General features: G+C 45.8%; 3 protein-coding genes across 4 annotated transcripts in view; 2 read left to right on the top strand and 1 right to left on the bottom strand.

The window, feature by feature from the left end:
* The first annotated feature begins 560 nt into the window (after window positions 1-560).
* dnaaf9 (dynein axonemal assembly factor 9) lies at window positions 561-17,171 on the top strand. Its single transcript, XM_028395576.1, has 37 exons — window positions 561-747; window positions 1,267-1,346; window positions 1,440-1,562; window positions 1,732-1,856; window positions 2,415-2,511; window positions 2,603-2,709; window positions 2,798-2,875; window positions 2,978-3,079; window positions 3,178-3,233; window positions 3,318-3,453; window positions 3,773-3,854; window positions 3,962-3,998; window positions 4,080-4,164; window positions 4,246-4,322; window positions 4,417-4,461; window positions 4,567-4,612; window positions 4,692-4,803; window positions 5,037-5,107; window positions 5,238-5,285; window positions 5,375-5,465; window positions 5,571-5,674; window positions 5,764-5,907; window positions 5,989-6,074; window positions 6,153-6,254; window positions 6,707-6,827; window positions 6,957-7,045; window positions 7,130-7,255; window positions 7,358-7,483; window positions 9,073-9,110; window positions 9,474-9,609; window positions 9,790-9,876; window positions 10,536-10,642; window positions 10,922-10,996; window positions 11,694-11,872; window positions 12,015-12,080; window positions 12,322-12,415; window positions 13,212-17,171. The coding sequence occupies exons 1-37, from the start codon at window positions 692-694 to the stop codon at window positions 13,304-13,306; spliced, it is 3,429 nt and encodes a 1,142-aa protein (XP_028251377.1). The 5' UTR covers window positions 561-691; the 3' UTR covers window positions 13,307-17,171.
* Window positions 17,172-18,128: 957 nt separating this feature from the next.
* Window positions 18,129-22,385, bottom strand: ky (kyphoscoliosis peptidase). The gene is made up of 7 exons (XM_028395480.1): window positions 22,305-22,385; window positions 21,115-21,683; window positions 20,853-20,967; window positions 20,652-20,769; window positions 20,055-20,246; window positions 19,757-19,947; window positions 18,129-19,678 (listed from the first exon to the last, which is right to left on the bottom strand). Exons 2-7 carry the CDS (start codon window positions 21,661-21,663, stop codon window positions 18,351-18,353), a joined length of 2,493 nt encoding a protein of 830 aa, XP_028251281.1. The 5' UTR covers window positions 21,664-21,683; window positions 22,305-22,385; the 3' UTR covers window positions 18,129-18,350.
* A 3,656-nt stretch (window positions 22,386-26,041) lies between these two features.
* The window catches only part of slc4a11 (solute carrier family 4 member 11), an 82,061-nt gene continuing 80,212 nt past the window's right edge, over window positions 26,042-27,890 (top strand). Inside the window, exon 1 of one of the 2 annotated variants that reach the window (XM_028396173.1) lies at window positions 26,042-26,185. In XM_028396173.1, coding sequence (XP_028251974.1) covers window positions 26,125-26,185 — 61 coding nt within the window. In that variant the 5' untranslated portion in view covers window positions 26,042-26,124. The remainder of the gene's footprint in view (window positions 26,186-27,890) is intronic. The other variant, XM_028396177.1, reaches the window with a different exon arrangement.

The following is a 27,890-nucleotide window of genomic DNA, read 5'->3' on the forward strand; positions in this document are numbered from 1 at the left end:
GTTTCCTCCCACCAGTCTGCACAGCGTCCTGTGATTGTGTCTTGTTGTTTGCATTACTGCTAAATCAGCAAATGTGGAGACATTCATCTTTAACAGGGAATCCCTGACATGTCAATCAACATGTGGGCCCTTGTAAAAGGAAAGAAATGGGAGATCAGTCAAAATAACATCAAAGGAAAAGAGTTCTTCATTAAATTTTTTATTTTCCTTTTTAAATTATAATAGCATTATGCTTAAAATATAATACTGATATGATTGTGAGGAGGACTGGGATTACAGGGGGATTGCACCATCATCTGCAGCTGTGCCTGCTGCTGTCAAAACGGGCCAAACAAGGCGATGCTACGGGGTAAAAAGGGGGAATCGGTTGAATTCGGAAAAATTAATCTCTCGTAACAGACAATATTTAGACGATGCGAGTTAAAATATTAAAATACTGATTAAAATATACGATTTGATAATAATCCAGGTTTAGTTTGTTGTCATAACCGCCCGTATGTGTTGATAATTTATTCTGTACACCCCCATTTACCAAATGGTTTGTCCCGTTGCTACGCTATCGTGTGTGTGGACATTCTCCAGGGTGATGGAGAAGAAAATGTAGCTAGCTGCTCGGTCCGAGAAAAAAAAATAATAAAGAAAAATAGCAAAGAGCTGTTCGGTTTTCGTTTGTTCCGTGACAACATTTACTATGGCGGGTATACGGAGAGTTAACCGGAGATTCTCTGGAGTCAATCCCGCTGTCAGGTAACACTCGCACCGAGCTTTGTTTACAGGGAACGCTCCACTGAAGCTGTCAAGCTAAGCTAGCTAACCGTTAGCATCAACCGACATACACATAAATTGACTGCTAACAACCGAGCTAACATTAGCAGCGTTATGCTCAGATTGTTGAGCTACATAACCATGTTTGGACATGGTTAGTGTCGTTATATACTGTAAATATACATGAATATACACAATCATCTTCTCATCCTATACAATAAATGTTTATTTCTACGGTTTTTCAGTGTTTATTGCAAAGTTAAAGGAACATGCGACAATGTTTTGATCAATTATACTAATTTTGTAATTGTATATTGTTGTATTTTATTATATTGTTTAAAAAAACACAATTGTCTACGTCAATCAATTAAATTGTTTGTTTGCTGCTTCCTAAGTAAATAGAAATGAGCTCAACATTTACTATAAGCCTAATTCTGATTACAGACAAAACCACCTCATCAATATGTGTTGTTTCTAAAAACGATTGTTGTTGTTTTCCAGTTGCTGTCGCCTGCGTCAGGTCCAGGCTCTGCTCTGTGAGGGTGGCGCTGCCGCTCCTGATGGCATCCTGTGTTCTCTTGGTAAGAACAAGGAACAACAGGAAACTTTATTCTAGTGTTTAACTTAACTAAGTAGAAGCGGCTAATTAAAACGTGTGTTTTAATGTACAACAGGAATTGACAGCAGATATAATGATGGATGCACTGACCTGGCCAAATACTTGTTTTATGGACTATATGGACTAAATCCGTTGTCTGTGGAACCTGTTGAGGAATTTTCGGAGGATATTCTGGATGGTGAGTGTTGATCCCTAATATTTTTATTTATAAGATAAGATAATCCTTTATTAACCCCCCACAGCAGCCAGAGGAGATAGGAGCACACACTGTAAGAAGAAAAAAATGCAAAAATATAAATGAATGTGAGTTTTTATTTCCTTTGATACATCACTTGTCTCCTTTCCAGATGTGATCCTGTTGATAAAGGCAGAATGTGTTCATCTGTACTGCAACCCGCTGAACTTCAGTTACCTGTTGCCCTATGTGTCACACTGGAGGAACCTGCATCTGTACTGCATGACTAAGGAAGAGGTTAAAAACCCTTATCTTCCCCTACACACCTATCATTCCTGTTTATTACACTTCCTGTATGGTTAAAGGTAGGGTAGGAGATTTTGAAAACTCGGTGAGAGTCAGCCAGATTTCCAAAGTAAACACACGCCCCTTTCTCTCGGAGCTCACCCCGAAGCCACGCCTCCCAATCACATGGACGCGCATCACCTGAAGACGAGCTGCGGTCTGTGACTTCGGCCATCATGCACGTACCTCTCTGGTGCACAGAGCAGGAAGAGAGTGACAACCAGCCAATACTCCGCGCAGGGTCCACCCGGAGGATTGGCTGATGTTTTTAGCGTTTTATAGCTTCCACAGATGATTCATATTCTTCATTTTAAAGCGAAACTGCCGAACTAATCGGTTGCTATCAGATTGTAAAGAGAAGTTACACTAATTTAACAAAAAGTGCATCAGAATTAAATCTCCTACCCGACCTTTAAGCTACAGTAGGCATATGAACCAAACCCAGTGTATTTAGACACAGTCACTCGTAGGTTGCTGGGCTTATGTGTTTGTGTTTGTTTCCACATACAGTATGACGATGAAGAAGCAGCCGAGGAATTCAAAATCTCCAGTTTTGTCACAATGGTGCAGGATTGTTATCATATTGGAGTTCCTTACAGCTCCCAGGGTATATATATTATAACATGTTGGTGTCGCCACACTCATGTCCTTTGCACCAACAACACTGAAAGTTGTGCGTGTCTTGTTGTTAATTTTAGGACACATCCAAAAGTTTGACATGTTTATGGTGGAGAAGTGGCCCATAATTCAAGCCTTTGCCCTGGAAGGCATCGGAGGAGGAAGCTATTTTACCATGAAGTATAAGGTACAATCAGACCTCTGAAAATCGACAGCAGAAATATGTACAGTGTTCTCGTATGCTTCATAATCTGTATGTCATTCTGCTTTTGTAGCTGGTGGACATGAGTGAGAAGCTGTGGCAGATTTACAATAGGCTTGATCCCGTGTCCCTGGATAACCTGCTAGCAGAGGTATCGCTGACTTTTAATGTGCTAATCTTTCCTTTATAATAATCCCAAATCCATTGATGGGATTAAGATGACACGTACCCCGTGCTGCCGGCTGTGTTGCAGGACCTGGTGATCTTTGAGAAGCAGTGGAGCGCCTTCTTCTCCAGCATGGACCTGGAGAGCCATCTGTCTATCATGGAGCTGTCTGAGGCACAGGCAGGAGAGGTGCCACATGTTTGAGTTTAGAGCAGATGTTATTGTTAGTGTCACGCAGGAGTTTTTTAATGCGTGGTCTTACTGTGTATTATGTCATCATTCCACAGGCTTTCCACATGTACTACTCTCATGGCCTAATCTCAAGCAACATCACAGACAAAAGGTGTGTGAACATATTGTCATATTCAGCCTTGCACCTGTAGGATGCAAACGTCCCGTTGCTAAATATGACGTTTTTTTATTTCAGTAAAAGTCAGCAGCCCTTTGTGTTGTTCGGGAAACACTCGTCTGTAGAAGATCTGCAGAGCTACTCGTTCAACTTTCCCTCAGAAAGTCACCAGGTCCGCAACACAGGGCCTCAGGGCTCTGCAGCCAGACACATGGTGAGAGACAGCAGCAGCACTGAGAGGGAACAACTGTGTGTCCACGCCGGTCTGAAATAGAAAGCTGTGTAATGTGTACATTACTGTACGGTGCCTGGTATCTGGCAGCAGAGTTGACGACCTTGTGACTAAAACAGAAAGACTGGCTGCAGCACCATCTGCTGCAGTGGTTTGGTACAATCTGCCATCAGTGATGACTAGGGTTGTATTTTGACGCATCATGTGACTGTACAGTCTGTATAACCTGGACCTGTGTGGGTTAATTTACACCCAGTGTTTCTCTGTAATATGTGAATGTGTTGTTATCTACCCCCATCAGGTCCTGCAGTGTGCGTCCCCTAAAGGACCTTTAGCCTGCTCTCGAACGTATTTCTTTGGGACCACACACACTCCATACCTCGGTGAGCTTTACTGTATCTCTTATTCAGAAATTAATAGTTTCTTAGTCTTTTGAATTTCATGCAAACCTTCATTTGCAAACCTCACCTTTGGTGATTTTGTCTCGCAGGAAATCAAAGCACAGAGCAGAAGAAAACAGACGTCCTGTATGTGTTTTTGTACTCGTTATATTTTCCCTTTGAGCTCAATCGACTGTTTAAATATTTAAGAATGTTTTTTTTTTCCAGACTTCTGTCACAGATTTATTCCGCTGCAGTTCAAGGAGTCCTTTCAGGAATCAAATGCTACTCCTGCACCACAAGTGCTGCCAAGGTGAGAAAGAGGCAGTAAGTGTTCAGACTTTATGCCATGCACCGGTGCACTGGGGCTCATTGTGAAGGATTCTTATCACAGGCTAAGGACGTGGCGGAGAACGCCTTCCTGATGACTCTAGAGTCAATGGATTTAAGTCAGTACCGCAGCGCTCTCAGGTACAGATGAACTTTCCTTTATCGTTATCCTCCGTACAGTCCAAAACCCGAAACAGATCAAATGTGTAAATTATGGTGTGTTTGTTCTCTATAGGTCCAAATGTGAATTCAGCATCCAAGCAGTGAATACACAAGGAACGTGAGTGTTAAAAACGTTACTGGTTCTTTGTTTGTGTGGAAAGTTATAATGAGGTCATTTGGAATCGAGCAGGTTTAGATCTGAATAGCTGGTTTTATTTTTCAGGATCATTCCTCTGACTGATGACGACAGCCGCTACGTGGTAAAAACAGTAAGTTTCAGAAACATAGTGTCACACAAAGAAAGAATCGCAATGACAGGACTGTTTTTCTCATTCTGCTTTCATCCAGGCGTCCCTGATTGTCCATGACATTCCAGACCTGCAGGGGGACAGGGGGGACCTGGGCTCTGTGGTCTTCTCTGAATCTTTCCTGGAGTCCAGCATCAGCATTCAGCAAAGAGGTACAGTATTGATTAGATTAAGACTAATAGGAATGGATTGCTGATTGAACCCAGTGGAGGAATTTGATTTGCATAAGGATTAAAAATCTGCAGGTCACTGTAGCAGAAACGGAGGATTCATCTAAACATAGATCGCTTTAGTCCCTGAGGATCGCTTTTGTTATTCGTCTGATGTGTTTGTCATACTGTGGTTTTGCGGTTTGTGCTCAAACACGTTTGTTCCTCTCCTCTAGATGGCACTGTGTCCTCAGATAGCTGCTACACCATCCTCACTACGACCGTGCCTCGTTATGCCTGCTGGCTGGTATGTGGCTGCTGTAAAGTGTATTCCACATATTCCTGCTAATGAATAAATCAATCCGGTTTCTTCCACTAATGTTTTGATGCTGTAACAGTTCTCACTGTCATGATGGTTGTTTTTTTGTTTTTTTTAGATGGAATCAGATGTCAAGCAGTCTGAGCAAGCACAGCATCTCACCAAGGTCAGTGCAGAGGCCCCATGTTGCTAAAGGCCCAACATATATGTTTATGTTCATGCATCCTAATGACCTGTGATGTCTGCCTCATGCAGCGTGAGGACGGCACCTGTTTAGGGACCGTCCTGACTGCAGCAGATGCTGCTTATGTGTTCTCCAGCAGCCAGCTTTCCACGCCTGAAGAAGGTGACGCTCACACGCCATTTTGTCATCTTCTACTTTGGCCAGTGTTGTGCATCATGACTTGGAAGTGTGTGATTTTTTTTTTTTTTTTTACTGATTTTACTTCAGGAAAAATCATCTTCTTCTCCGAGGGACTGCTCTTTATACACTCACAGTACGGGAGCTTCACTCTGTCCAAAGATCACATCACAAACATCGTTTTCTATCATCCGGTATGATGTTCACTGAGTGAAATACATATTGTGTTGAATTCCTGGGACTGCACATATTTACTTTTTTTTATGTGTCCTCTCATCACCAGGAGTACAGTGCTGTGGCGTCTGTTCTTGTGGAGTATAAATCCAGCCTGCTTCCACACCTGCCCTTCCTGCTTCACAGCCCCGATCAGTGTCTAGTCTTCGGTCTTCGGCCCAAGTCTAAGAGTCACCGGGCTTTCTACTCCCAGGTGAGTCTTAGAAATCCTGCTCATTAAAGGTGTAGCTTTACTACTACTACTTCCCAGTAAACCTCTGCTTTTGTGCTGTAGGTTCTACCAGTGTGGAAAAACTCTGATTCTGGATTGAGTGTGCAAATGTTGGACCAAAAGCACCTGACCTGGAACCAGAAAAACATGTAAGAAAAAGCCACATGCTGCATGCTTTTTGCCTGGGTAGATAATTATTGTAAGAGTTTGTTTTTTTTTTCTTGCAGGCACACCAGACTGCAGAAGCTACACGACAGTCAGGAGCCACCACTGGCCAAACGCAAACTCAGTCTGAAGACCTCGTACCCCCAGCTGCCAGAGCAGGAAATGTAAGTACGCACAGAGCACCAGAGTGCACAGCAGAGTGCCTCAGGGTTGGACCCGACAAGTAATAAAACCTGATGCTCCATACACTTTATCATGTGTATGTGTTCCCAAAAAAGCATTTTAAGCTGATGCTTTTTGATACACTTGGTGCTCACATTTACTTCTGCCAGAGCAGCTAAAACAAATAAGACTGCATTCAACTGCAGAGCAGCATGTTTGGCACGTTTTCCCAGATCTGTCCCCAGGAATAATAATTACGCTTCCAGCTGTCGCAAGCAACTAAACTAGAATTGAATTACTCTCTTTGGCACAGTTTAGTATTTCTAAGTGCTGTGTGTGCCCTGATTCTCTGCCTTTTTTAAAAATTGCAACGGCAGATGACGAATACATTACTGCACTTAACACTATGATCACAGGTTTGCTCACTGACTGCTTGATTCTGGCCTATCACCAGGTTCCGTCAGCACTTTGCCCTGAGTACTAGCATCAGTCAGGAGCCCATTCTGTATGACCACCTGGGGGTACTCTTCCCCTCTGCAGAGCTCAGGAACACAGCCTCTGGTCAGGGAGACAAGGTGAGAATATCGACTTGCAGGGAATTGTCTGGAAATATAGACAGATAAAAAAAAACTGGTTGTTTTTTCTGCCAGGATCCTTGTTTCATTATGCAGGTGCATGAATATCTGACATGGGCTTTTTTAAAGGTTGTCATCACCATTATCAGTGGACTGCCAGGAAGCTATAAGGACAAGCTGTGTAACTTCATAGTCCACCTTAACAGGGACTATGGAAGGTGAGAGATTTTAGCATGAATCTGTAATTAATGCAAAACTGACAACACAAACAAAGACACGGTTTTTGTTCATTACCTCTGTAGGTGGGTGGTGTATGAGCCTGAACCTGACAGTTTTTCAGCCTCCCACCTCCAGCAGTATTTGTCGAGCTTCCTGGAGAACCAGAGAGGCACCAGAGGCAAACCCCGCCTGCTGGTGGTGTCACCTGGGTAAGGAACAGCATGAAACAAGACGTCAAGAGTGATCCACATCCAGCAGTGCAGATTTAAATGGAAGCTCTGGATGTGACAATAATCATGTGCCACTTACAGATACACAGATGTTCTGGATGTGGTCCAGGCTGTGCTCTTCCATCCTGACCCAGTTGTCCAGGCGTGTTTCACCATCGGTGCGGTGACTGCCTGTGTGAACCCTCTGGCCTCCTGTATGGAGCACAGGTAAGATTTTGGTTCATTCACTTTTTAATCGTGGCTCCAAAACACAGAGGAGGGCACCTTCACTCTGCCAGGAACAAAACACTACTCAGATCTGCAGCACACCTGTCACCAATTCCAAAAACAACATATTTTGACCACAAATAGCTTTTTAAAGTATTTTTTAATAAACCATTGTTTATGTTCGTACACAGTTAAGTACCATAAGTAATATATTGCAAGTGAATGTTGATAGTTTGTTGACGCATGGGAGGTTTCCAGCACAAGGTTACGTGACACTTTTAATCATTAAAACCTAAGTCTGGATGCCTTTGTTACAGAGGGGATCAGCCCTACATTTAATCTCACTCTTCTTTTGTTACAGGCTTTAGACGAAGTATACAGAGCTTCTCACTGTCATAGATTGACTGAGCTGCTCCACACAATATGACATACCAGCCTTGTTAATAGGCTGTTTTCCACTGCACTGCCAGGCTGGGCTGCCCAGTGATGCTTATATACAGAGAAAGTTAGTCCACAGGGTCCATTTTGGACAACATGCTCTCCGAAATGCTGCCAATTTTTTTATATTCACCAAAACGTTCTAATTGAAAAGCCAGAATGCGCTGGAACAAATGTGTGAAGCTCTTCAGAGAGAGGCGTCGTGGAGCAGGCGAGTCTGTAGCGGTGAAACATGTGAGAGTCCGTGCTATAAACATGCTGTGGTGGCACTCCAGTGGAACAATGTGAAGTTAGTTAGGAACACAGTTAGCACTAACATTTTGAACATTTGAGGCACCCCCCCCCCCAGCCCCATCACTGCCTAATGCCTTAGTGAGGAGGTCTGAGGACCCCTACCCTAGTGCTAATTGGGTGTGGTTAGCCTAGCTTAGGCCTGACCTGACTTTCACCCCCTTCAGCATAGCCCTTTAATCCCCGAAATCCACATGTTCAAACAACAAACCCTCCTCAGTGAAGCTCATCAGTCAGTCATGATCTATTCTTTGTGATGGATGTAGACACCTCATTACATCAGGACAGGGAAGATAAATGCCTTTCAAATGGCTGATCCTCCTTCCTGCAGGCTCCCTCAGAGCAGCACAGGGGGAGGGGTCTGTGGCGGGAGGAGGGAGGCTCGGCCCAGAATGGTTATTTTGAAAGTGCTGTATAACTCTGATCGATTTGAGAACGCAGGATAAATGATTATAATAAATTATATATATTAGATCACAGAAAGCTTTTACATTGGTCAGTTGCCAGTCATAGTCATGATGTCATGCGATGAAGAAGGCCCCCATGATGGATGACTTGGCTTGCTAGCCAAAGGCCATAACATGGAATTAGCCTGTTTATTGCCGCACAACTTTGGCATGTTCCCATCAGTCACAAATAGTGTTGTTATTAGTGATGATATTGTGGAACAAGACATGGCTTAAATAAGGAGGACTGTTAAAATACTTGTGCCTCACTCGTTACATAAGGTTTTCAGATGAATCTGCACGCAGGATTGTCTGCCTGTAATTACTTTTTCATTTGGCCAGTTGCTGGTACTTGTTCACCCTCATCGGTGTATATATAACCTGAGTTGTTCTGTTTCTTGTCTGTCTCTTTAGGTTTGCTTTTCCAAAGCTGCTGGAGCAGTGCAGCCAAGGTTAGTAGCTGTTCCTACAGAGGTCACGGGGTTCTGTAGAGGATTTAAAGTCTTGAATCATCGTAGATTCACATTCATTAATGTTTTTCCACATATCATTCAGACAAAGCCTCAGCCGCTGTGCAGTTATTCTGTCTGCCACGGCCTATTGTGTTGTTAAGTGTTTCAGAAAATGTTTAACATCAAGATGTCAGTTCAGCTTCCAGAGCACAGCGGCAGTAATGCCAGTAAATCAAACCTAGTGTGACACGGCGTATTTGAGTGTTTCAGCAGCAGGGCTGGCATGTTTTTTTTTTTTTGTAAATGTGATCCATTCTCTCCTGAAATTCACACTCTCTCTTCTTGTGCCTCGCCGTGTGTCAGGTATTGTGAGTACAGTGGTGTTCACCGGGCTGACAGCGGAGAAGCAGCACCCTCTCATGCAGCATGTTCAGCAGTTGGTACGCTCTGCCAACCCCACCGCCGCCTTCATCCTGGCAGAGAGAGGAGCTGTCACCGGGTAGGCGCCCACAGAATCATGATCAATGCCACAAATAGTCGTTTAGCTGCTCTTATCTCTGCCTGAAATATTTACCCAGGAAAGCTTTTTTTTATTCCACTTTCTGAGTCTATGTTCTCAAACATCTCCTGGGTCAGACCAGATTTTAGACAATAATTGTTTTTGCTTCTTCCTAATTAGAAATGAAGATGTGGCTCTAATAATGTCTGAGAGCAGCTTCGCTGAGCCGCAGATGCTGAGGGCACGTTATGTCCTCTACCCTGGATGGTAAGATACCCCTCTGTCACGTATCTCTGCTCAACCTTTTGGCTACCGAATGACAGATCGATTCCCACGTCGGCTTCCCTCGGTCCTGCCTCCCTGCAGTTTAATTGCCACTCAGCGTTAGTGGTGGGGGTATCGTGTGCTGATTGCTGTAAAGTCCCTCAGGGCATCTCATGTTCTATCACCAGTTGCCTTCTGGCAGCACAGTAACAAGCTGTTGGCCATGCAGTTGCCATGTACACAGAGGGGGTCTCTTTCCCTTTGGACCTGGTCCATTCTGCCTTCATGCCTCGATGGTCAGCCTAATATGAGCCTCTGCTAAAACCTCCCCACAGATCCAGCAGCACAGGGCCTCTGTCCAGGGTCTGGCCCCTTTAATTCACTCATCTCCAACCATCAATTTGTGTGTTTTTAGATTAGGTGTCATTAGCCGTTTGACCAAGGCAGGAAACCTTTTCACCTGCTGATGAGAGGACGTACGTTTACAGATTTGTCATCCCCTCCTGTAGCCTCACCAGCTAATCACACTCACTCTGGCTCTCTGAGCAGCTGGTAGAGTAAACAACTCTCCAGCCAAAGACAAATTGTAGCCCAAACATTTGGCTTGCTCTGGATTTAACTTTCTCACCATTTGTGTAATGTGCACGTGTCCTGTGTTCCAGGTGCAAAGGGCGCTTCTTCTCTGGTTCCGGGGCTCTGGTCCTCACCCAGCAGCGCGTGGCTTTCAACCGGCCCCTGGAGAGGCCTCTGTTTGTCGCCCGCTGTAAAGGTGAGATGGAAAGAAAAGCCCCCCTCCTCCTTTTTTTTTTTTTTTTTTTTTTTTTACATGTGACAGAAGCCCTAGATATGAGCTGGCAGGATTTGGTTATGATTACATAAGCTGTCTTTCCCTCCAAATATGGAGGCAGCTGAAGTCTCAAAGTAATTATCAGTCATGCAGTGAAATAATCTGTATTCCCCAAAGAGGTGCTCACAATATTGTGCCACCAATCCTGCTTTTCAGGAAACCTTTGTGATTTCTTTCGCTCACAGCATTTCGTGTGTTTAGCCATCAGGTCATCACTGAGGCCAAGCCCCTTCCAAGGAAATGTCTACAACATCTGGGGAAAAGTCCGATTTTCTGGTAGGAATCACACGCTTTGATTTCATTTTTCTCTTTTTTTCTGCAATTTTCAAATCAAACTTGAATTCCACAGAACGTTACTAAACACCTGTGACTTCTTTCCTTGGTACATACTTGGTTTGCATTTGCATTTCCCAGTTTTTGGGAGTTAGAGAAAAGGTTGCTCTCATGCAGGCAAGGAGCTCCTGACGGTAGGAATACTGCTCGGTTGTTGCTCTGGTGTCTGGTGTTTAGAATTCAGCTCATAGTCCACCGGTTTGGTTTCTCACTCTTTTTTAATGTTTTTTTTTATTTTAAGACCTGTGTAGAGTTGTTGCATGAGGAAAGAGTGCCGTTGTCTGCGAGTGTGCAGATACTTGTAGAGGGAGAGACAATATGAGACGAGTGTGACGGCTGTGTGATCCTCAGACTGTTGCTCACTTCCCCTTAGTGTGTATCAGTCACTGTCTTTAGAGTAGTGCGTCATTTGCATCTTTTAGTTATTTTTTGCTTTATTTAGCTGTTGTCGCATATTTTCATTGAACCAGGACATGATTTCTCTTGTTTTGTACCTCACGTGAGAGCTGAGAGCCGTTTTGGTTACAGAGGGGCTGTATGGATGCTACAACATTAACACCCCACCAACAGCATGCTGGTACCATGCAAAGCTGCGACGTGTGACCTGGAATCTGATCCCTTTCATCTCTGAAACCTCTAGACTCTGAGCAGCTGATGGAGGTGAGCCACAACGCAGTGAGCGGGAGCCTGAGCATTGTCCCCGACCACAGCGCCGACCCCCTGACAGAGGGCCCCAACACTTCCTGTTTCCTGATCTTTGATGGCGCTGGCCTCACTGAGGATGGACTGAAGGACTGGCTGAGACTGTGCGCCAAGCCGGTAAACATTTCTGAGTAGCTTCAGTGTTTTTGACGGCGATGCACTCCTGAGACTCGTGCGGAGCTGTTGTAATGCAGCATCAGTCAGGTGTTGGGAAGTGTTGTGCAATCACAAAGCTGCCGTCTGTCTTTGATGTTCACAGAAGCAGACAAAGACAGCGATGAAGACTAAAAATACACTTTCACCACAAGAAATCAAGAGCATTCATGTGAGTGTCCATCGCCCACTGCACAACACATCATCATAGTTGCATAAAGTGATAAATGCTAATTGTTTGTAATAATAAATAATGATGAAGGCTTTCTCTCCTGCAGAGAGGTAGGACAGCCTTGTTGTGATCCAGCATAAATATGTTTAATCACTTTGCCAGAGTTATTTGTAACATTATTTTTTGGGGGCTTTTTGATCAATGACCTTGACTGGCCTTGTCATGACGTGTTTGTGTTTAGATGAACAGATGCTTGGACCCACTGCCACCAGGCTACTTCTACAACGGTTATCTGTACGTTGACATCTTTGGAGAGAAAAGAAACCTCCATCCCAGTATCCTTTTCATAGAGGTGACACCCAGTGGTGGAAAGTAACTAAGTATTTGTACTTCGTTATTGTACTTAAGTACATTTTTATGTGCATTTTGTACATTTTTACATTTTTACTTAAGTAAAAATGATAGTGCATACTTTATACTTTTACTCTTTTTTTACATTACATTTTGCAGCTATTATCTGTACTTTCTACTCCACTACATTTTAAAATGTCTGTAGTTACAAGTACATTTATGAATACAGTTGTGTTCATACAGCTGTGCTGGACTGATGTGAGGTCAGACTCTGCATGGAGGTGGTGTCACGCTGCCAGCTGTGTTTCTATAATGAGCCTCAGTCATGATGCCGGTGCTCTGGCTCAGTGAGCTAACTAGTTAGCTGCTGTCTGCTAACACAGGTCCATCCATTAATGTCTGATGAACATGAATCATCACATGAATCTACAGCAGGAACACTGACACAGTAAACATGCTGAATGCCTGTTTGTTATCAGCAGCCTCTCTGTTCACTTGATGCCCACAGCCTGCCTCATGACACACAGACCTGTCCACAGCTGCTTCTGGACTGAACATGTACATTAACTACACATGGTCCATTTTCATTTGAGATGATTTCTTTGATTATTTTAACCTGTTCAGATCCTTTGCAATGGAAATCAATCATATATATTCAGTGTGTGAGTACTTTTACTTTTCATACTTTAAGTACATTTAAAAGTACTTAAGACTTTTACTTAAGTAGGATTGTTGATGTAGCGGTTCGCTGCTTCTTTCCTTACATTCCTGTTACCACAGACATGGACGCGTTCATTGAAGAGTATGTCACTGAGGCCAACAAACAGATCGAGCAGTTCAATCGTCGGCTGGAGCCAGACCTGTTTGATCCGTGATCGGGTCTGTGTATGGGGGCGGGGGGTGCAGGGAGGGCACGGGGGTCACACACTAAACACTCCACCAGAACGGTCAGCGTGTGTTCACACCATGTCTTCAGAAGCGGCTGCTGCTAGACGTCCAGTTCAGTCATCACTAAAATGTTTTTTTCTAAGATGTTGAGACGTTTGCCTTATTACGTCACTAAATATACACTTAGCACTCTGGAGAGGTTCATGTCATCTTGGCAGATACAGATGTTCACTTGTGTCAATGCAAATCAAGACGTTGTCACCAAGAGATGAGGTTTGCTCACAACAGCAGACAAATTGGAGACATAACGTAACACAAGCTCTGTGTTCAAACCAAAGAGATTACGCCACTAAGTCCGCAGGCCATGGGGCTCCTACAATTGAAGGGAATTTCCAGCTACACACTGCTGCAGCCTGTGCCTTTCTGTGTATCGCAGTTGGCAAATTAAAGCCTCTATTTCTGGTCAGGCGTGGAGGGCCGTGTGATTCTGGTGGGCTCCCTTGTGGGGTTTCTCAAGAATCGCTCCTCCTCTGTTGTCACCCAATCCACGGCCCACCTGTTAGCCTGTCTGCAGGCCTCGCTGCAGCAGAGGGAGCGCTTGGCCGTGGAGCTGTAAACATCGGTGAGCCTGTTGGCTGCAGACAACTGATGAATGACGCCGTTAATCACATAGCTGTACACCATCCCGGTGCTTTATTTTAAGACTCCTGAAGTGAATCTAATGAAAGCGGAGTTGTAAAACAGCCGAGGCCGCCATAAAACACCCCGAATCACAGAGGTTATACGTCCACAGAAACTTCGTCTCAGTGTCGGTACAGAAATCTGCTGCAGCCAGGTGTGGATCACACTCTGCACCATTTGCTTCCCATGCTGTTTGTTGTGTGTGTCATTACATTTGGGTAGGAAGAGGGGCGGGGCAAAGCATCTCTGTTAGTGTTTTGGGTAAACATGAGTAGAGCCATTAGTGAATGGTAGTATGCTTTGTATCAGTGGAGTGATGTGTCCTCTTTAAGTAGTACTTATCCTACTGTTAGCTCTGCTGTTCTATGCATGTCTTCCTCTTCTCAGGGTTCCTACATGCGACTTAAAAATGTTTGATTTGTCAGTTAGCACTAGCGATACCTAATCAAAACAAGCTTTTCAAAGTAAAAGCTTGAAAACTTTAAGTGTAGGAACCCTGCAACAGTATCTGGATGTTATTATGGGGTTAGCATTGTTAAATCAGACTTAATGTTTGTGTCAGGTGGTCTCGAGGAAATTGATACTGATAAAGGAACATTGAAATACTAGTTTGCACAAGCCGCTGCAACTTCAATAGTATAATATGTATCCTGTATTGGCCACAAACCAAAAAAAAAATGCCTCTGAGATTTTGACCATTTCAGGTAAGACGGGACGGGCGTCCACAGACAAACATACGAGTGGTTTGTCTGTGTGAGAACACTGCTGGCCCCATCTGTCCTCTAAACAAGCCATACCGTCCTTATGCTAGGTGTGCCGCTGTCTTTTAATCATACATTGTATAAGATAGCATATAGCATAGCAAAGAATGATGCCTCTAACATGTATTACCCTGGCATGTTCCAGATAGCCAGCATAGGAGTGGAGAGGAGGCGCTCACCCCAACTTATAGTCATTCCATTCTCCCCTCTCTCACAGTTTTAAAAGTGCAATTGTTCCTTGTGTTTTTATTTTTTACTATATTGCACTTACAGTACCCTCAGAAAGCTCTTTAAGGACGAATCTGAGGAACAAATGAATGCTGCTAAATTCTCACAGCTATCGCGGCGTCTGCTGGACTCCTGCTTTAGGTGCTTATAGCTCACATAACAAGTGAAACACAACTAGAATGACTTCTGCTTACAGCTGACTGACACAACAAAATGCACAGAGATTATGGTGCTTTTAAAGGGAGCAGGATAACACTAAATCCTTTGTTGACTAAATGATAACTCTTGTTTAAGCTGGATCCTCTTTTTAGCGTTTCAGAGATGCACCCTCTAAGCCGCCTGTTTGGAGCAACAGTTGCTGTCATTTAGTGGTTATGTAATACCGCAGAGAGTTTGTTTGACTGACAGCGAAATGGTCGTGAGGCAGATGTATAGGAGCCCGAAGACGTCGCAGAGATTGGCCAAGAGATCAAAAACGAGTCCTTAAAGAGCGGAGAGGGTTATGTAAGATGTTTGTGATATTTATATGAAATTAGCACTAACACACGTATACACAACTACAAGCTACTACAAGTGTGTCAACACTATTTTGCATGTGTCGAGATGTCATGTAAATTTAATACCACATATATTCTGACAATAATGCCTTTCACCAAACTGGTACAAGCAAAGAAAAATGTATTTTACGTATCTGCTAACGATTTGAATTACCTCGAGAAAAAAAAAACCACAAATAGTATTTTTATAAGAATTGACGTTCTAAACGCAAACAAAATGTTTGTTTTCGCACAAGCTTCAAAAACAACGCAAAAGCAGATGCAATTTTTTACTATAGGAAAAAAAAATCTGAAGAACCTGATCGGGTTGCGAGCCGTCAGGTTTCTCTGATCCAGCAGTGCCTTGGCTACAGCTAAGAAAAGCAGAGATTAAAGCTGCATTCAGAGCTCCATCCCTCTCCCTGGCGGTTGGGGGGGAGGAGGGGGAGGAGGAGGCGTCGTCAGGCGAGGATCCGTCCTTCAGCAGTGTTGGTGAAAGGAATCCATGGAGTCGTTCTTTAAAGCAATGTGTTTTTATCAAGCCAGAGGGTAAAGTAGGCGAGGTCACACGGGGGGGAGGCCGCTGGAGGGCTCGGCGTAATTCAGGTATTCTTACAAACTAATCAGAAAGATGGGGAAAGGGGGGAGGAGCTGGAGGCCGATCGCATTATTACTCAACAGAGGGTTGAGTTTGTGAACTAAAGTTGGGCGATCCCTACTTATTTGCACATGGGACGCCCACGGAGCCCCCCACACTCCCCTCGGCGTGGCGGCTACGCAGCTCTCTGGCAGACTGAGCACTCTGGTGTCTTCATCCTGTATGTGGAGGCGAGCCATTTTGTAGCTGAAGTTATAGGACAAAAACAAAGTTTGGTGTCAGTTGTTTTTTTTTTCTGTTCTTTTTGAAGATTGGCTCCGATGTTCAAAAACATGGATCTTTTTATGGTATTGTTGTGCTTATTGGAGGGAAAATGGAGACTTGAAAATTGATTTTTAACCAACCAAATATTTCTCAGGCCTCGGGGGACTGTTGATACTAATTGTTTGGGTTGTTCTATCCCGTCAGCGTTAAAAGGGATTCGCAGGCTTTTCACCCCTCTGCACAGAAAGCGGGAAGAATTTGCTCAGGTGTCCGTACCTGAGATTACATATTTGCCCCGTCAAACCCGAGCCTTACACAAGAAGATGGAGGTGAAATTGTGGTTAATATCTTCTGTCTGTAGCTCGGCTCAGCAAAACCATGTTCAACCAAAAAAAAAAAAAGATATTTAAATTCATGTGAAGAAAGAGTTGAGATTCAAGTTGTCAGGCGTTTGATGTCACGTTGGCAGAATTAGACCTGTGAGAAAAAAGAGAAGAAAGAAAGGGCTCATTTCTTCTCCCCTGTCTCAGGCCGTCCAAAGTAAAACGTAAAAAATAACTTCTTAAGGTCTCTGTTGTGATGAGGAGCAAAAAAAAAGGTACTTTGAAAAGTGCCAAACTGCCTTCCATGTTCTGGTTTGTGGGTGTTCACAGAAGGTGAGAGGGACCGAGTCGCTTTGCACAAAACTACTGTAACTTCTGTTTTTTTCCTGTGACTGATGCTTTTATAACCTAATTGTTGTATTTATTGCACCACATAATACATTAAATATTTATATGGTTGATCAGAGGTGGATTTTAATGTGTTGCTGTGTGTGATAAATGTTCCTCTGCTCTGCTGTTATGGGGATTGGTTAATTCAGACCAAACAGAAACAGTGTGTACGACCTTGGGTTTGTGTTGTGTTCACACTTTGTTGAACAAAAAAAAGGCAGCTGAAAGAATGTGAGAAATTCTGCTCCACATATCCCTCCACTTCCTCATACAGTGTGTGTGTGCGAGAGAGCGTTTGAGTAAAAACAAAAAAAGTAAGTAAGATGGAGTCTGTGTGTGTCCTTGTATTGTTGCCAGGCAGATACAGTCCTCCACATGGCTAACCTCTGACATCAGCGTTTCCTCGCCTCTCTCCTGCCATCAATGTGCCGCCAGTTTCTCCCCAGCGACTGAAGGCAAGACTACCCGCCCAGATACACTTAGCACACTTAAAACACGCTCTCACCGTATCTCTTCCACCGTTAACCGCCCTTTTTCTCCTCCCCACCCGTCTATTGTTGTATTTTTACCGAGGCACTGAGCTGAGGCTATTTGTGGGCTATTATGACAGCCACATGTAAACACTCATCACTCTCACTGGCGTCTGCCAAAGCCTGCTGAGTGGGCCCAGGCCACTACAACAATGGCTCACTGTACACTGCTAGATTTGGTCACTTTTGCTGAATGGCATTGTGGGGCTGTTTTTCTTTCTCTGCTCACTCTGAGGTGGCACCTTGCTCGAACATGGGAATTAAAGTTCATTTAAGACAAGTAGAAGAAATGAGCTGTGAGGCCACTAGTTGATCGGATATCACGAACTTTCCATGCTGCTGTTCAAGCTAACACTAGATTAATGACCTAAAGAAGGCCTCACAGCATCATGATGTAAACAAACAGATCTTCACAGAAAGTTTTTATTGGACACAAGCATTATGTCATAATTCACAAACACTCTTTTTATGGCTGAGCACCGCATCAGAGCACCATTGTCAAACTTCAAAGTCTTTTATTTTGTACCAAATGCTACCCTAATCAATGCAAAAAAAAGTTTTGCTACTGCTGCAGTTTTTGTACATTTCATTGTGACTAACATTAAATCTATCTATATTGAAGCACCTGAAAGATCCCAGCTCACAGTTTGAAATATCTGCAGAATATATTCACCCGCAGTCTGATTTGCATCAGTCTGTTATCAGTAGCTTCATGTGGTTTCACACTTGTCCCTCCAGCTGCTTGATGTCAAAGGTCATCAGAACAGCCATGTCACTGGACTCCCCGCAGGAGGCTGCCAGTTTCAGCGGCTGGAGACCGTTTCCACTGAAAACCTCCCCCTCCCAGACACGGCTCTTGTTCATTTTCAGATCAGTTCGCGTCTCTCCCACCACGCTCACCCTCTGGGCCCCGGGAACCCGCACCCTGAAGCGGACCCAGGAGACGGGCTCCAGCAGGCCCATGCGAGGCTCGAAGAGCACGCAGCCTTTTCTCCAGGCTGAGTAGACGCAGGGGAATGGAAGCCCCGGCTGATCGCAGCTGTTCCTCAGAACAAAGTCACACATGGGGTTGAAATCTCCTCCGGGGGAGATCCTAGCATAGAGACCCAGCCGATACACCCCGGTGTCAGGCAGGCTGACGCTCACTGTCACCTTGCTCTCTGTGTACGTGCAGAACAGGTAGCGTGAAAGTGGAGTAGCTGCCTCTTTCGTCTCCTCCTTGCTGAGCGTACTGTGGAGCTCGAGGTCTTGCTGGTTGTGGAAAGTGATGTTGCACTTGCCTTGCTGGGTGCTCACCACTGCAGTAGTGTGACTGAATTTGATCAACCCAGCCTCTGACGTCCGGGTCCCAGGCCCACACGCTGACCCCAGGTTAGGAGGGAACAGCTCGTGTGGAGCGACCTCCTTCCCTTTGCAGTGCAGCAGGAAGTTTGCAGCGTTCTGGAACTTGACGTCAGTTTTCTCATAGTCCCGCACAAACACTGACAGCCGGTAGAAGCCACGCAGCGGGCACAGCACGTGGCAGGTCAGGGTGTCTGGTTGAATCTGAGTGGCCAGGCAGCGCTTGGCTACAACAGTTTCCATCTCTGGGTGGACCAGTTCACAAAGCACCATCAGAGACCTGGAGGTCTTGAGCACCAAATCAAAGACACCTTCTTGCACCTCTGCGACCTCGCTGCCCTGGCTGCTGCCTGAAACACCCAGAGACCCTGCAGTGGGCTGTAGGCCCCAGGACAAAAAGGGGTTTTCTGGGATCTCCTCCATGGCCCTTGGGGTTGGACACTCAACTGTGAAGGAGCAGACCCAGATCAGAGGTGTAGTAGCTTTCTCAGGTCTGGCAAACACCTTCACGTCATATGTGCCAGCTGCTGGTGGCAGGAGCTGCAACTTCATGTTCCGATGGGAGACTGTTAGGAGGCCAAATGAGGAGTTGCTGGATTCTTTTTGCTCTGAAGCTCCACAGTGGAGGAGGTCCTGGTGCTGGGTGATCTCATAGGCAAAGGTCGTGGGCCTGGAGAAGCCAAGGGACACGTTTGCCTCACCATCATCTGCACGGGAAAACAAGAGATCAGTTCTTTTCACTGAACAGACATAAAAACTTCACTGACAAGAAACTGAGGGTGGACCTGTGACGATGTGAAAGTGATGAGGTTGGATCAGCCTGAGCCCCATGCTGAAGAAGGCTGAGGTCTTGAAGACCTTCCTCTCAAACTCCTCCAGGGGAATGGGTGATTCCAGGAGCTGCCATTTCTCCTCATCAGGGAAGTGCGAATCAATGAACTCCTCTGGGTCGGTTAGAAAATAGAAATCATCGAACCTTGGAGGGAACAGATGGAGAGAGCCGGCAGGTTTGAGACTCAACTCGCTGCAGGTTGCAGGTGTGTTAAGATTAACAAAGAGCAAAGTGCGTCATGGTGCTCTAACCTTTTGACAAAGCTTTCATGTTCCATGTCCACTCGTCCGGCTCCCCAGCAGGCATCCAGGAGGAACCACTGTCCTCCCAGAAGCACAGCATTCCACAGGTGATCAGATTTCACATGCTTGAGGCTCTGGCCCTGACGGTACCCGATGCCCTTACTGTGACCCGGCACTTCTTGGCACTGGATGCCCACCTCTCTGTAAACACAATCCAAACAGAACATACATATTTTCACACCACAACACCTGAGTCCTCACAGTCAAGTTCAAGGTTGTTTGTGCTCTCAGTGTTGAATTCAATCAATTCAGTGCACATAGATTTAGTGGGAAAGTGTTCGCACTGACCTCAGAGGAGATCAAGGATGGAAACACAGCAGAATATTGAATTGAGGACAGAACGGGAAGAGAAAGAGCGTACACTGAGAAAGATGAACTTCTTGTACGGAAGTTTGCAAACAGTTTGTCGAGTTATATCAACCATAAACTGGCTTTATGTAACGAACACTGCAGACGCCAGACAGCTCAAACTTAAAATAACAGCATGTGGTTGTGCCCACCTCGGCCACTTCTAGCCTCATATCATTTCATTGTATGTATGTTTACCTGCACATCTCTGTACACAGGTTGGAGTAGCTGCAGCAAACACCCCGACCGGCTGCTATCACCTCCTCTGTGGAGCTCAGCTTCTCTGAGTGGCCGAGGAACCCGCTCACATCATATTCTATAAAGACAACAGTAAACTGATGCATGTCCAACATTCTACAATGTGCTGCATTTTGTAAAAACCCCTGTTAGTAAACTCACCAATGTTGTGGCACAGCCAGACCCAAATGGCTCGAAGTTTCTCCAGCTCGGTTCGGGCTCCCTGTGTGATGCTTTGAACTATCGTCTTCACATCATACACACGCTTTTCTTTCAGCTACAGAACATGCAGACAAGGGTTTTAATATATGAATTACATATCTGTCATTCAGCATAGAAGGACCAGACTCTGTCCCCCTGAAGAGCTGCTTTGCTTGTTCAGCAGCTCCTCCTGTGTAACCTTTGAATGTGCAGGTGTCCTCACCTCGGCTCCCGCCCTGATAACATGTGAATCCACCCTGTGGAAGACCTCTGGGCTGGTGAAGAGGTCCTTCCGGCGCTTTCTCGTCCCCGCCGCTACAGCACATGGCGTTACCCTCTGCCCTAGATGTGCTTTCTGTTGCTGGTGCCTCTGTTCATCTGCTTCCTTCCTCACTGCACTCTTCTTCACCACTGTGATGGTCCTGGCTGCGCTCTCAGACGACAGCTGTCTCTTTGCTGCCGGACGTTGATCCTCACTCTCCACCGTCAGCTTCTCAAACACGCCCCGCCTGGACAGCACAGCACTTTGGGAGGCTTCAGGACTGGCCAGGACTTGGGCAGCGGCCATGCCTTCCCTAGGAGGAGGCTTTGGACTCTCCTCGGCCTGCTTCTCATTGTGCACCAGAGTACCAATAACTGTAACTGGACTCTCCTGAAGCTCCAGAGCCTTCACCTGCATGCAGCCCTTCTGGGTCGCATCATCTTGTGCAGAAACACGTGCAGCGCAGGCGAACGGGAAGGAGAACTTCTGAATTGCCACTTCAGCTGACATTATGCTGGATGCATGGCGTCCTAGTAAGGAGGCAAATAAAATGTGGAGATTTTTGAGTGCTGTGAGTGAGCAGGTGAAGCTGCAGCCACTGACTTCTGACAGAAGATCCAATGCCCTCTTGCACATGCAGCACAGTAGAGCAGACCAGAAAGTTTACTGCAAATTCTACGTTAGACAGTGACGAATTGGCAATTATACCTTGTCTATTCATAACCACAGATGAACGCAAAGGTTGGAATCATTAGTCACTGTCACCCCGGCAGCACAAAAGAGTCAAAGCCCTCGCCACATTAGTATGACCCTAAAACTTCCTGCAGATGGATCATGTTTAAAGAATAAGCAACATGTGGGGAAACGTTAATCTATGTTCTTTTAAATGGACAGCAGGTTGGCGACCTTCATTCAACCTGATGACCCACGATGTCATCGGCGCTCTGCTCACATCAAGTGTCCATCAACAGGCCGTTAAGACCTCACAGCGCATGACGAGCTAACCCTGGCCTTCTAGGAAACCACTAAAAGTGATGGTCCCACAGGATATGGAAATGTAAGTGTGATGGCTTAGTTTTTAAAAACATTAACATTAAATGCTACAAAATGCTGTCGCTACATTTCCAAATGTTACCGAAGCTCTTACTCACCCTGAGTGGATTTAGAAAGCTGCTGGATGTTTGCTGGAGTGTCGGACAGAGATGTTTCCACTGTGTGCTCTCAGTGGTCCCCAGTTGAGGGGGGAGGCTTATATACCCTCGTGGTGGCCTGCCAGGACAGGCCCCAGAATAACAGGCCTAAAAATAATACAAAGCAGTTAAGACCAGCCAATAGAGTAAGCCCCAACTGAGGAGTGTGACGTCCGTGTGTGTGTATGTGCAGCTTAGAGATGTATGTTCAGATGTGCATATGCCACACATGCACACATTATCTCAGCCCACAAGTGCATGTGTGTGTTTTATGTGCCGTTAGGTGAAGGGGGAGGTGGGTGACCAGTGGTCAGGTGGGAGGGAAGGGTAGCACATGCAGGATGTGACGGAGGGGCTGGATTCAATCAAAGGAAGGGCATTTATGGAAGTCTTTGATACACGCGTTCACTTCTGTGCAGTCCGTTGCATCTCTACACCTGTGGAATAACGCCAGTCATACTCACCACACGCTGGCAAAACCCCGTGCTAGCTCGGCGTGGCCTTGGAAATATGTGCACCACAGTCGATGGCATCTAAGCACCACGATGAACCCCTGTGCTGCCGGAGCCTGTGGCACTGCCCAAAATCCGGCTACAGCATCTTCCTTCCACAACAAACATTTACTCGACCGCCACCTGAGGATTCTCTGATACTATCAGCACCTGCTGCTCTGAGACTCCATCTCTCTGATCGTCTGTGAATGTTCTCATTCATCCAGCTCATGAGTTTAAATGGAGGCAACTGGACTCAAGCTTTTTCTAAAGACGAGTGACGACATGACGACCTGTGAACATCTCACAGGTCAAAACAAAATCCAATGTCTGACAGCCAATGATCAGTGCTAGGAGGCGACTGAGACATGTACACATTAAATCAGTCAATGATTGCTATTTATCCAGCTCCAGTCTGGAGATTTCTGCCACATCCAGCTATCGTCTGGGACTACAGGTCCCAGGGAAGCTGGAGCCTATCAGAGGCTCAGACCCAGGCACAGGGAGAGCGTGCAAACTCCACACAGAAAGACCCCAGCCAGATCCGAACCAGGAGCCTTCTCTGAAACCTCTAGAAACCAAAGCAATTATCTGAAGTGGTTCCTATATCAAATGCCCACAGCTAGCTCTGATGGAGCTTTGAATAATGTGACATGACAGTTGAGTTGATTTTGGAGTGAGCTGTTCCTTTAAGAGGACAGTAGTAAAGGCCCAACAGCAGCCAGGTGAAATGGTTGTCACAAGAAAGAGAATCGGTGATCGGTGGGATGTCACCGCTAGAAAGCAAAATGGAGGAAAACTAGTATTAGAGATTTTATTGAAAGAGACAAGCCTCTCTGCCTGCATCACTGTGAGTGTCATCAAAAAACAAACAAACAAACATCTTTAGAATTGAGTTCCACAATTAGAAACATGATACAGGTCTAACTTAGAGCAGCGTCCACTGTATCATCTCCCACATCCATCATGGAGGCTTTGAACTTTAAAGCTAAACTGATTCTGTTCCTTTAAAGTGTGTCTCAGGGCTGTTTTTCCATGCTGAGGAAGGTTTCCTCACCTCTGCCTTCATCTCAGCACGCTGTCACCTTCAATGCATTTCTGCATGTACATGGACGCTGCAGAAAGAAGAAGCCACGAAGACAAAAGCGGGGATTGACCGAGAGCCTGTTGGGCGATGGCCCTGCAGATACAGTATTGCATAACGCTGCCATATGTCGGTGTTGTTGATGTTGACGTGTGGGCGCAGCAGAGGGGGGACAGCCACCTCTGCTGGTGGTGGATCCTGAGCCAGATGACTGTGAAACCGCAGAGTAATAATGCCATCTGGAACAGCTGTCAGCCAAGGAATCTCGTTCTGGCTTATTAGTGAGAGCAGAGGGACAGGAGGGGGATTCTCTGCAGCTCACAGAGAGGTGAGAGATGTGAGGGACTGATGTGGAAGGAAGTCACCGCAGGCTGAACAGGAGGGGTGTTAATCTGCTTCCAGGTGAATTTAGAACAGCAGGGACGTCTCTGTTGGCTTCATCTGGTTTTTAAGAGTAGGAAAACCAAAAATATCTCCACTTTCTGCTATGCTACATGTAGCATAGGAGTGAAGAAAATCAATCACAAGTTGTGAGGAACAGCTAAACACATCCTGACTGGAGGCAGGAAAAACCCGGCAAGGTCAGCTGGGTGTATGTTCTCCTAACATATGTCGGCCTTTGGCTGTGAAAGCCTTTAAAATCTATTCTATACCCGCCTCTCAGCTGTGCTCAGTTGTCTCGTTACTGCAGCAGAGGGGAATGTGTTGCAGTTCAGTCTTTTTCGGGGGGGAAGATAAAGAGCGAGGGAGCATCGCACCCTGCTGGAGATGAAGACACAAACGTGTCCCTCTGAAGCTCACGTGGACAGCAGACCTCTGCTATTTTTAGACAATAAGAAACTGATGTAGTGGTTGCAGCAGCTGGATCAACAATCCGAGTCCATTAAATAATAAAAAAAATAGACGGCTAACTTTTAAAACAAATGTGAGAGAAGCACGGTCGGATTCACCTTTGTGTGAACGCGCTCTCTGAGGAACATCAACCTGAGGGTTCTTTGCAGGAAATAATGAAATAACACCTGTGAGGACCCGGACTTACAGGCTGCAGACCAGAACTCAGCTCATAGCGATCCCGCTCCTTTGACAGCTGGTGAACGCAGCCTAATCTGGACAGCTGGCTGCTAAAAATAATGTTCATAATGGCGTGGGTTTACATTGCAGTGTTGGCTGTTAATAATCCATTCTGAAAAACAGCAATGACACATACATGAGCAGATACATCAATGAGTGCAGCACGTGGAGCAAACACATCATCACTGGAAAAAAAAAATGGCTGCCTCTGGACTCCTTCATCATCTTTGGTAAGGAGGACCAGTCTGAGGTTGCCAGATCAAAGTCTGAGTTTTGCTGGTTCCCTCCTGTAGCCGTCTCAGAGACCATTGTGTCCCTTTTCCAGGTCCTTGCCATGAGAAGCAGGACCAGGAGAACCCAGAGCCTCCTCCATAGGAAGAAACGGCTGCTGCCCCAGGTCCTGGTCTGTGCCGAAGCCCCCCAAAGTGCATGGACAGTGAGGCTGTGGTCTGAGAGTACAGCCAGGACCAACCATCACCTTGATGCACACCTCACTGCTGGACCCAAAAGTCACATCCATGCTTACAAACCGGTGCAGAAATCCTCCAGGGTCCATGTCAGACATGGCGGAGTGTCCTACGACTGGGTCATTGTGAGTGTGTGGTGGACATGGACATGGCTGCCATCCACGGCCAAGGTACGGCCATGCTGTGGTGGTGGTCTTCTCCATGTTCTCGGACCTCCATCAAACAAGTCCACCAACTTCAGCACAAAGCGGTGCTGCTGTACGTCACACCACATCCCAGGTGCTCTGTGTGTGTGTGTGTGTGTGTGTGTGTGCGCGCGCGCGCGCCTTGTGTCACTGTAGTCAGGAAGTGAGATGACAAACCAAAAAATATTGGAGTACACACACACACACACACACACACACACTCTCTCTCTCTCTCTCAGGTGTCACACTTCTCGGATGTTACAGCGCGCGCGCGGGTGGGCGGGGTCGCTGCAGGCACGCACGCACCCTGGCGGGCATGCGCGTGCTGTCATCCACACCTGGGGTGATGTCCGCTGATTACTCGCTGACTCTCGTTACTTTTTTTCCTTTTGATGTAGCGGGAAACTGAACAGAGCCGTCACTCCACACACACACACACACACACGCACACACAAGTTGGTTTGTTTTTCTGACGAGGACGTGATGAACACTGTGAAAGACGATGGAGAGGTGAGGAGTGCGTCCGTGAACCGATTCAGCAAAGGTAAGATGATGCAGCGGAGGCTGTGCTGCTCATGCTTTTAGGCAGACAGAGTTTGTAGAGTGAGTTAAACACATCGTGTGTGTGTGTGTGTGTGTGTGTGTGTGTGTGAGTGAGCAGTGAGGAACTTTTATGCACATTCTAACTCTTCATACGTCTCAATAAGACAGAAACATCCACACACACACACCTCTGGTTCAAAATGACAGTAAACTCACAGGCGTCCTCTGATGTGTCAGGTGATCTGTGAGCAGCATCTCATTATAAACACACACATGCAGAGGAAGCAACACATGTAAACACGCAGTGGAACAGGAGTGTGCAGTCCGCACAGCTTCAGGTCAGAGTTCCTCCAAAGTCAAGAAATGAACAACGTCCTGGACGTCTTTCACACACAGTGCTGAGACAGAAGGAAAGGTTCAGCTTTATTACTCAGTTCTGAAATAATATCAAAGTGTAATTAGAGCCATTCACAGAAAGCTACCCTATTAACCCTTTGAACCCTGCTCTGCTTTATCTTGTCACTTTAATTGGCCGTGGGAGAACAGGCCGAGCTTCCTTTAGGTTTGTTTAATCTCCTTTGACCTTGAATTCGCCCCAAACAGCCACTTTTTTTTTCCATCCATGCATATTGTGTAACTGTCTGTCTCAGCCGGGATTACCACTATATATATATTTATATGTTTATATATGTATGTGCCATTTGGCTGGCACTTTCATCCTGAGAGTGAATACATGTTGTTGTGTTTCCGGTGGGACTCCAGCTTCTATCTCTGGTGCTGTTAACGCCGTGCTCTACATGTTGACCTCTCTCAGGGGGATACACCTCTGACCCTGTTAGCATCGTACAAGCCACATCAAGAAAAGAAAGAAAAAAAAAGAGTGCAGGGTTCAAACCATGTGGGGGGTTAAGAACAAACTGGATTTTCTCAGGATGCACCGCAGTATCTTGCATTCTAATGACACATCTGTGTTTGTTCTGTGTAGAAATGCGAAAAATCACACTGAGAAAGGTGATTCTGTATCATTTTGACCACTGTAGTGATGTGAGAGTGTGTGAGTTCGCCTTGTTTTAAGCTCCAGGGTCCTGGTAGTGGATAAATTGTGCGTCACAGGTTGAACCCTTCTTTGTGGACTAACACATACAAAACATTGTCACATGTGGTCGCATCATGGGACCAATACAGCCAACAGAAGTCTGCTTCTGGAAGCTGGGACGGTGGTGGTACAGGTGGTGGTGTCCCCCTGACGCTGTGGGCTGCTTTGTTTTTGCCTGCGGAGAGGTTGTGTTTTCACCTGTGGTTGGGTGTACTATCGACCGAATGAGGCATTTTCCATCAGGACCTGTTTTCTTTTTCCACATCTCTGCTGCACAGTTAACTGACCAGAGGAGGAGCTGTGTGAAGAAGCACGCTGTTACCTGCAGTCTGTGTTTTGATCTTTTTATAAAAGGTACAGGTGCAGGGAAATGGACTCAGACTCTGAGTGGAGTCAGCAATGCAACAGTGTCTCAAGGCGGTTTAAAAGCCGGCTGAAGCGTGTTGAGGTCTGCAGCTGTCGTCAATCTACAAGGGAGGGAGGACAATATCAGCTCCTTATGCAAGAACAAGAATGAGTGTTCTCTGTATATTTACTGCTGTGCTGTAAGCTGGTGATGCAGCACCGACCTCTTCATAAGGATTCAGTGTTTACGGACAGATGTGAGGAA

This window comes from Parambassis ranga, chromosome 22 (genome assembly GCF_900634625.1).
Source record: "Parambassis ranga chromosome 22, fParRan2.1, whole genome shotgun sequence".
Lineage (NCBI taxonomy): Eukaryota > Metazoa > Chordata > Actinopteri > Ambassidae > Parambassis > Parambassis ranga.

Excerpts from the sequence above, each read along its gene's own strand:
- dnaaf9 (XM_028395576.1), top strand. The coding sequence starts at position 692 with ATGGCGGGTATACGGAGAGTTAACCGGAGATTCTCTGGAGTCAATCCC. Across the intron at positions 2,710-2,797 it reads ATTTTACCATGAAGTATAAG|CTGGTGGACATGAGTGAGAA; the intron begins GTACAATCAGAC and ends CTGCTTTTGTAG. Across the intron at positions 7,046-7,129 it reads CTTAACAGGGACTATGGAAG|GTGGGTGGTGTATGAGCCTG; the intron begins GTGAGAGATTTT and ends TTACCTCTGTAG.
- ky (XM_028395480.1), bottom strand. The coding sequence starts at position 21,663 with ATGTCAGCTGAAGTGGCAATTCAGAAGTTCTCCTTCCCGTTCGCCTGC. Across the intron at positions 20,770-20,852 it reads CTGGCTGTGCCACAACATTG|AATATGATGTGAGCGGGTTC; the intron begins GTGAGTTTACTA and ends TTGTCTTTATAG. Across the intron at positions 19,948-20,054 it reads CATGAAAGCTTTGTCAAAAG|GTTCGATGATTTCTATTTTC; the intron begins GTTAGAGCACCA and ends GTTCCCTCCAAG.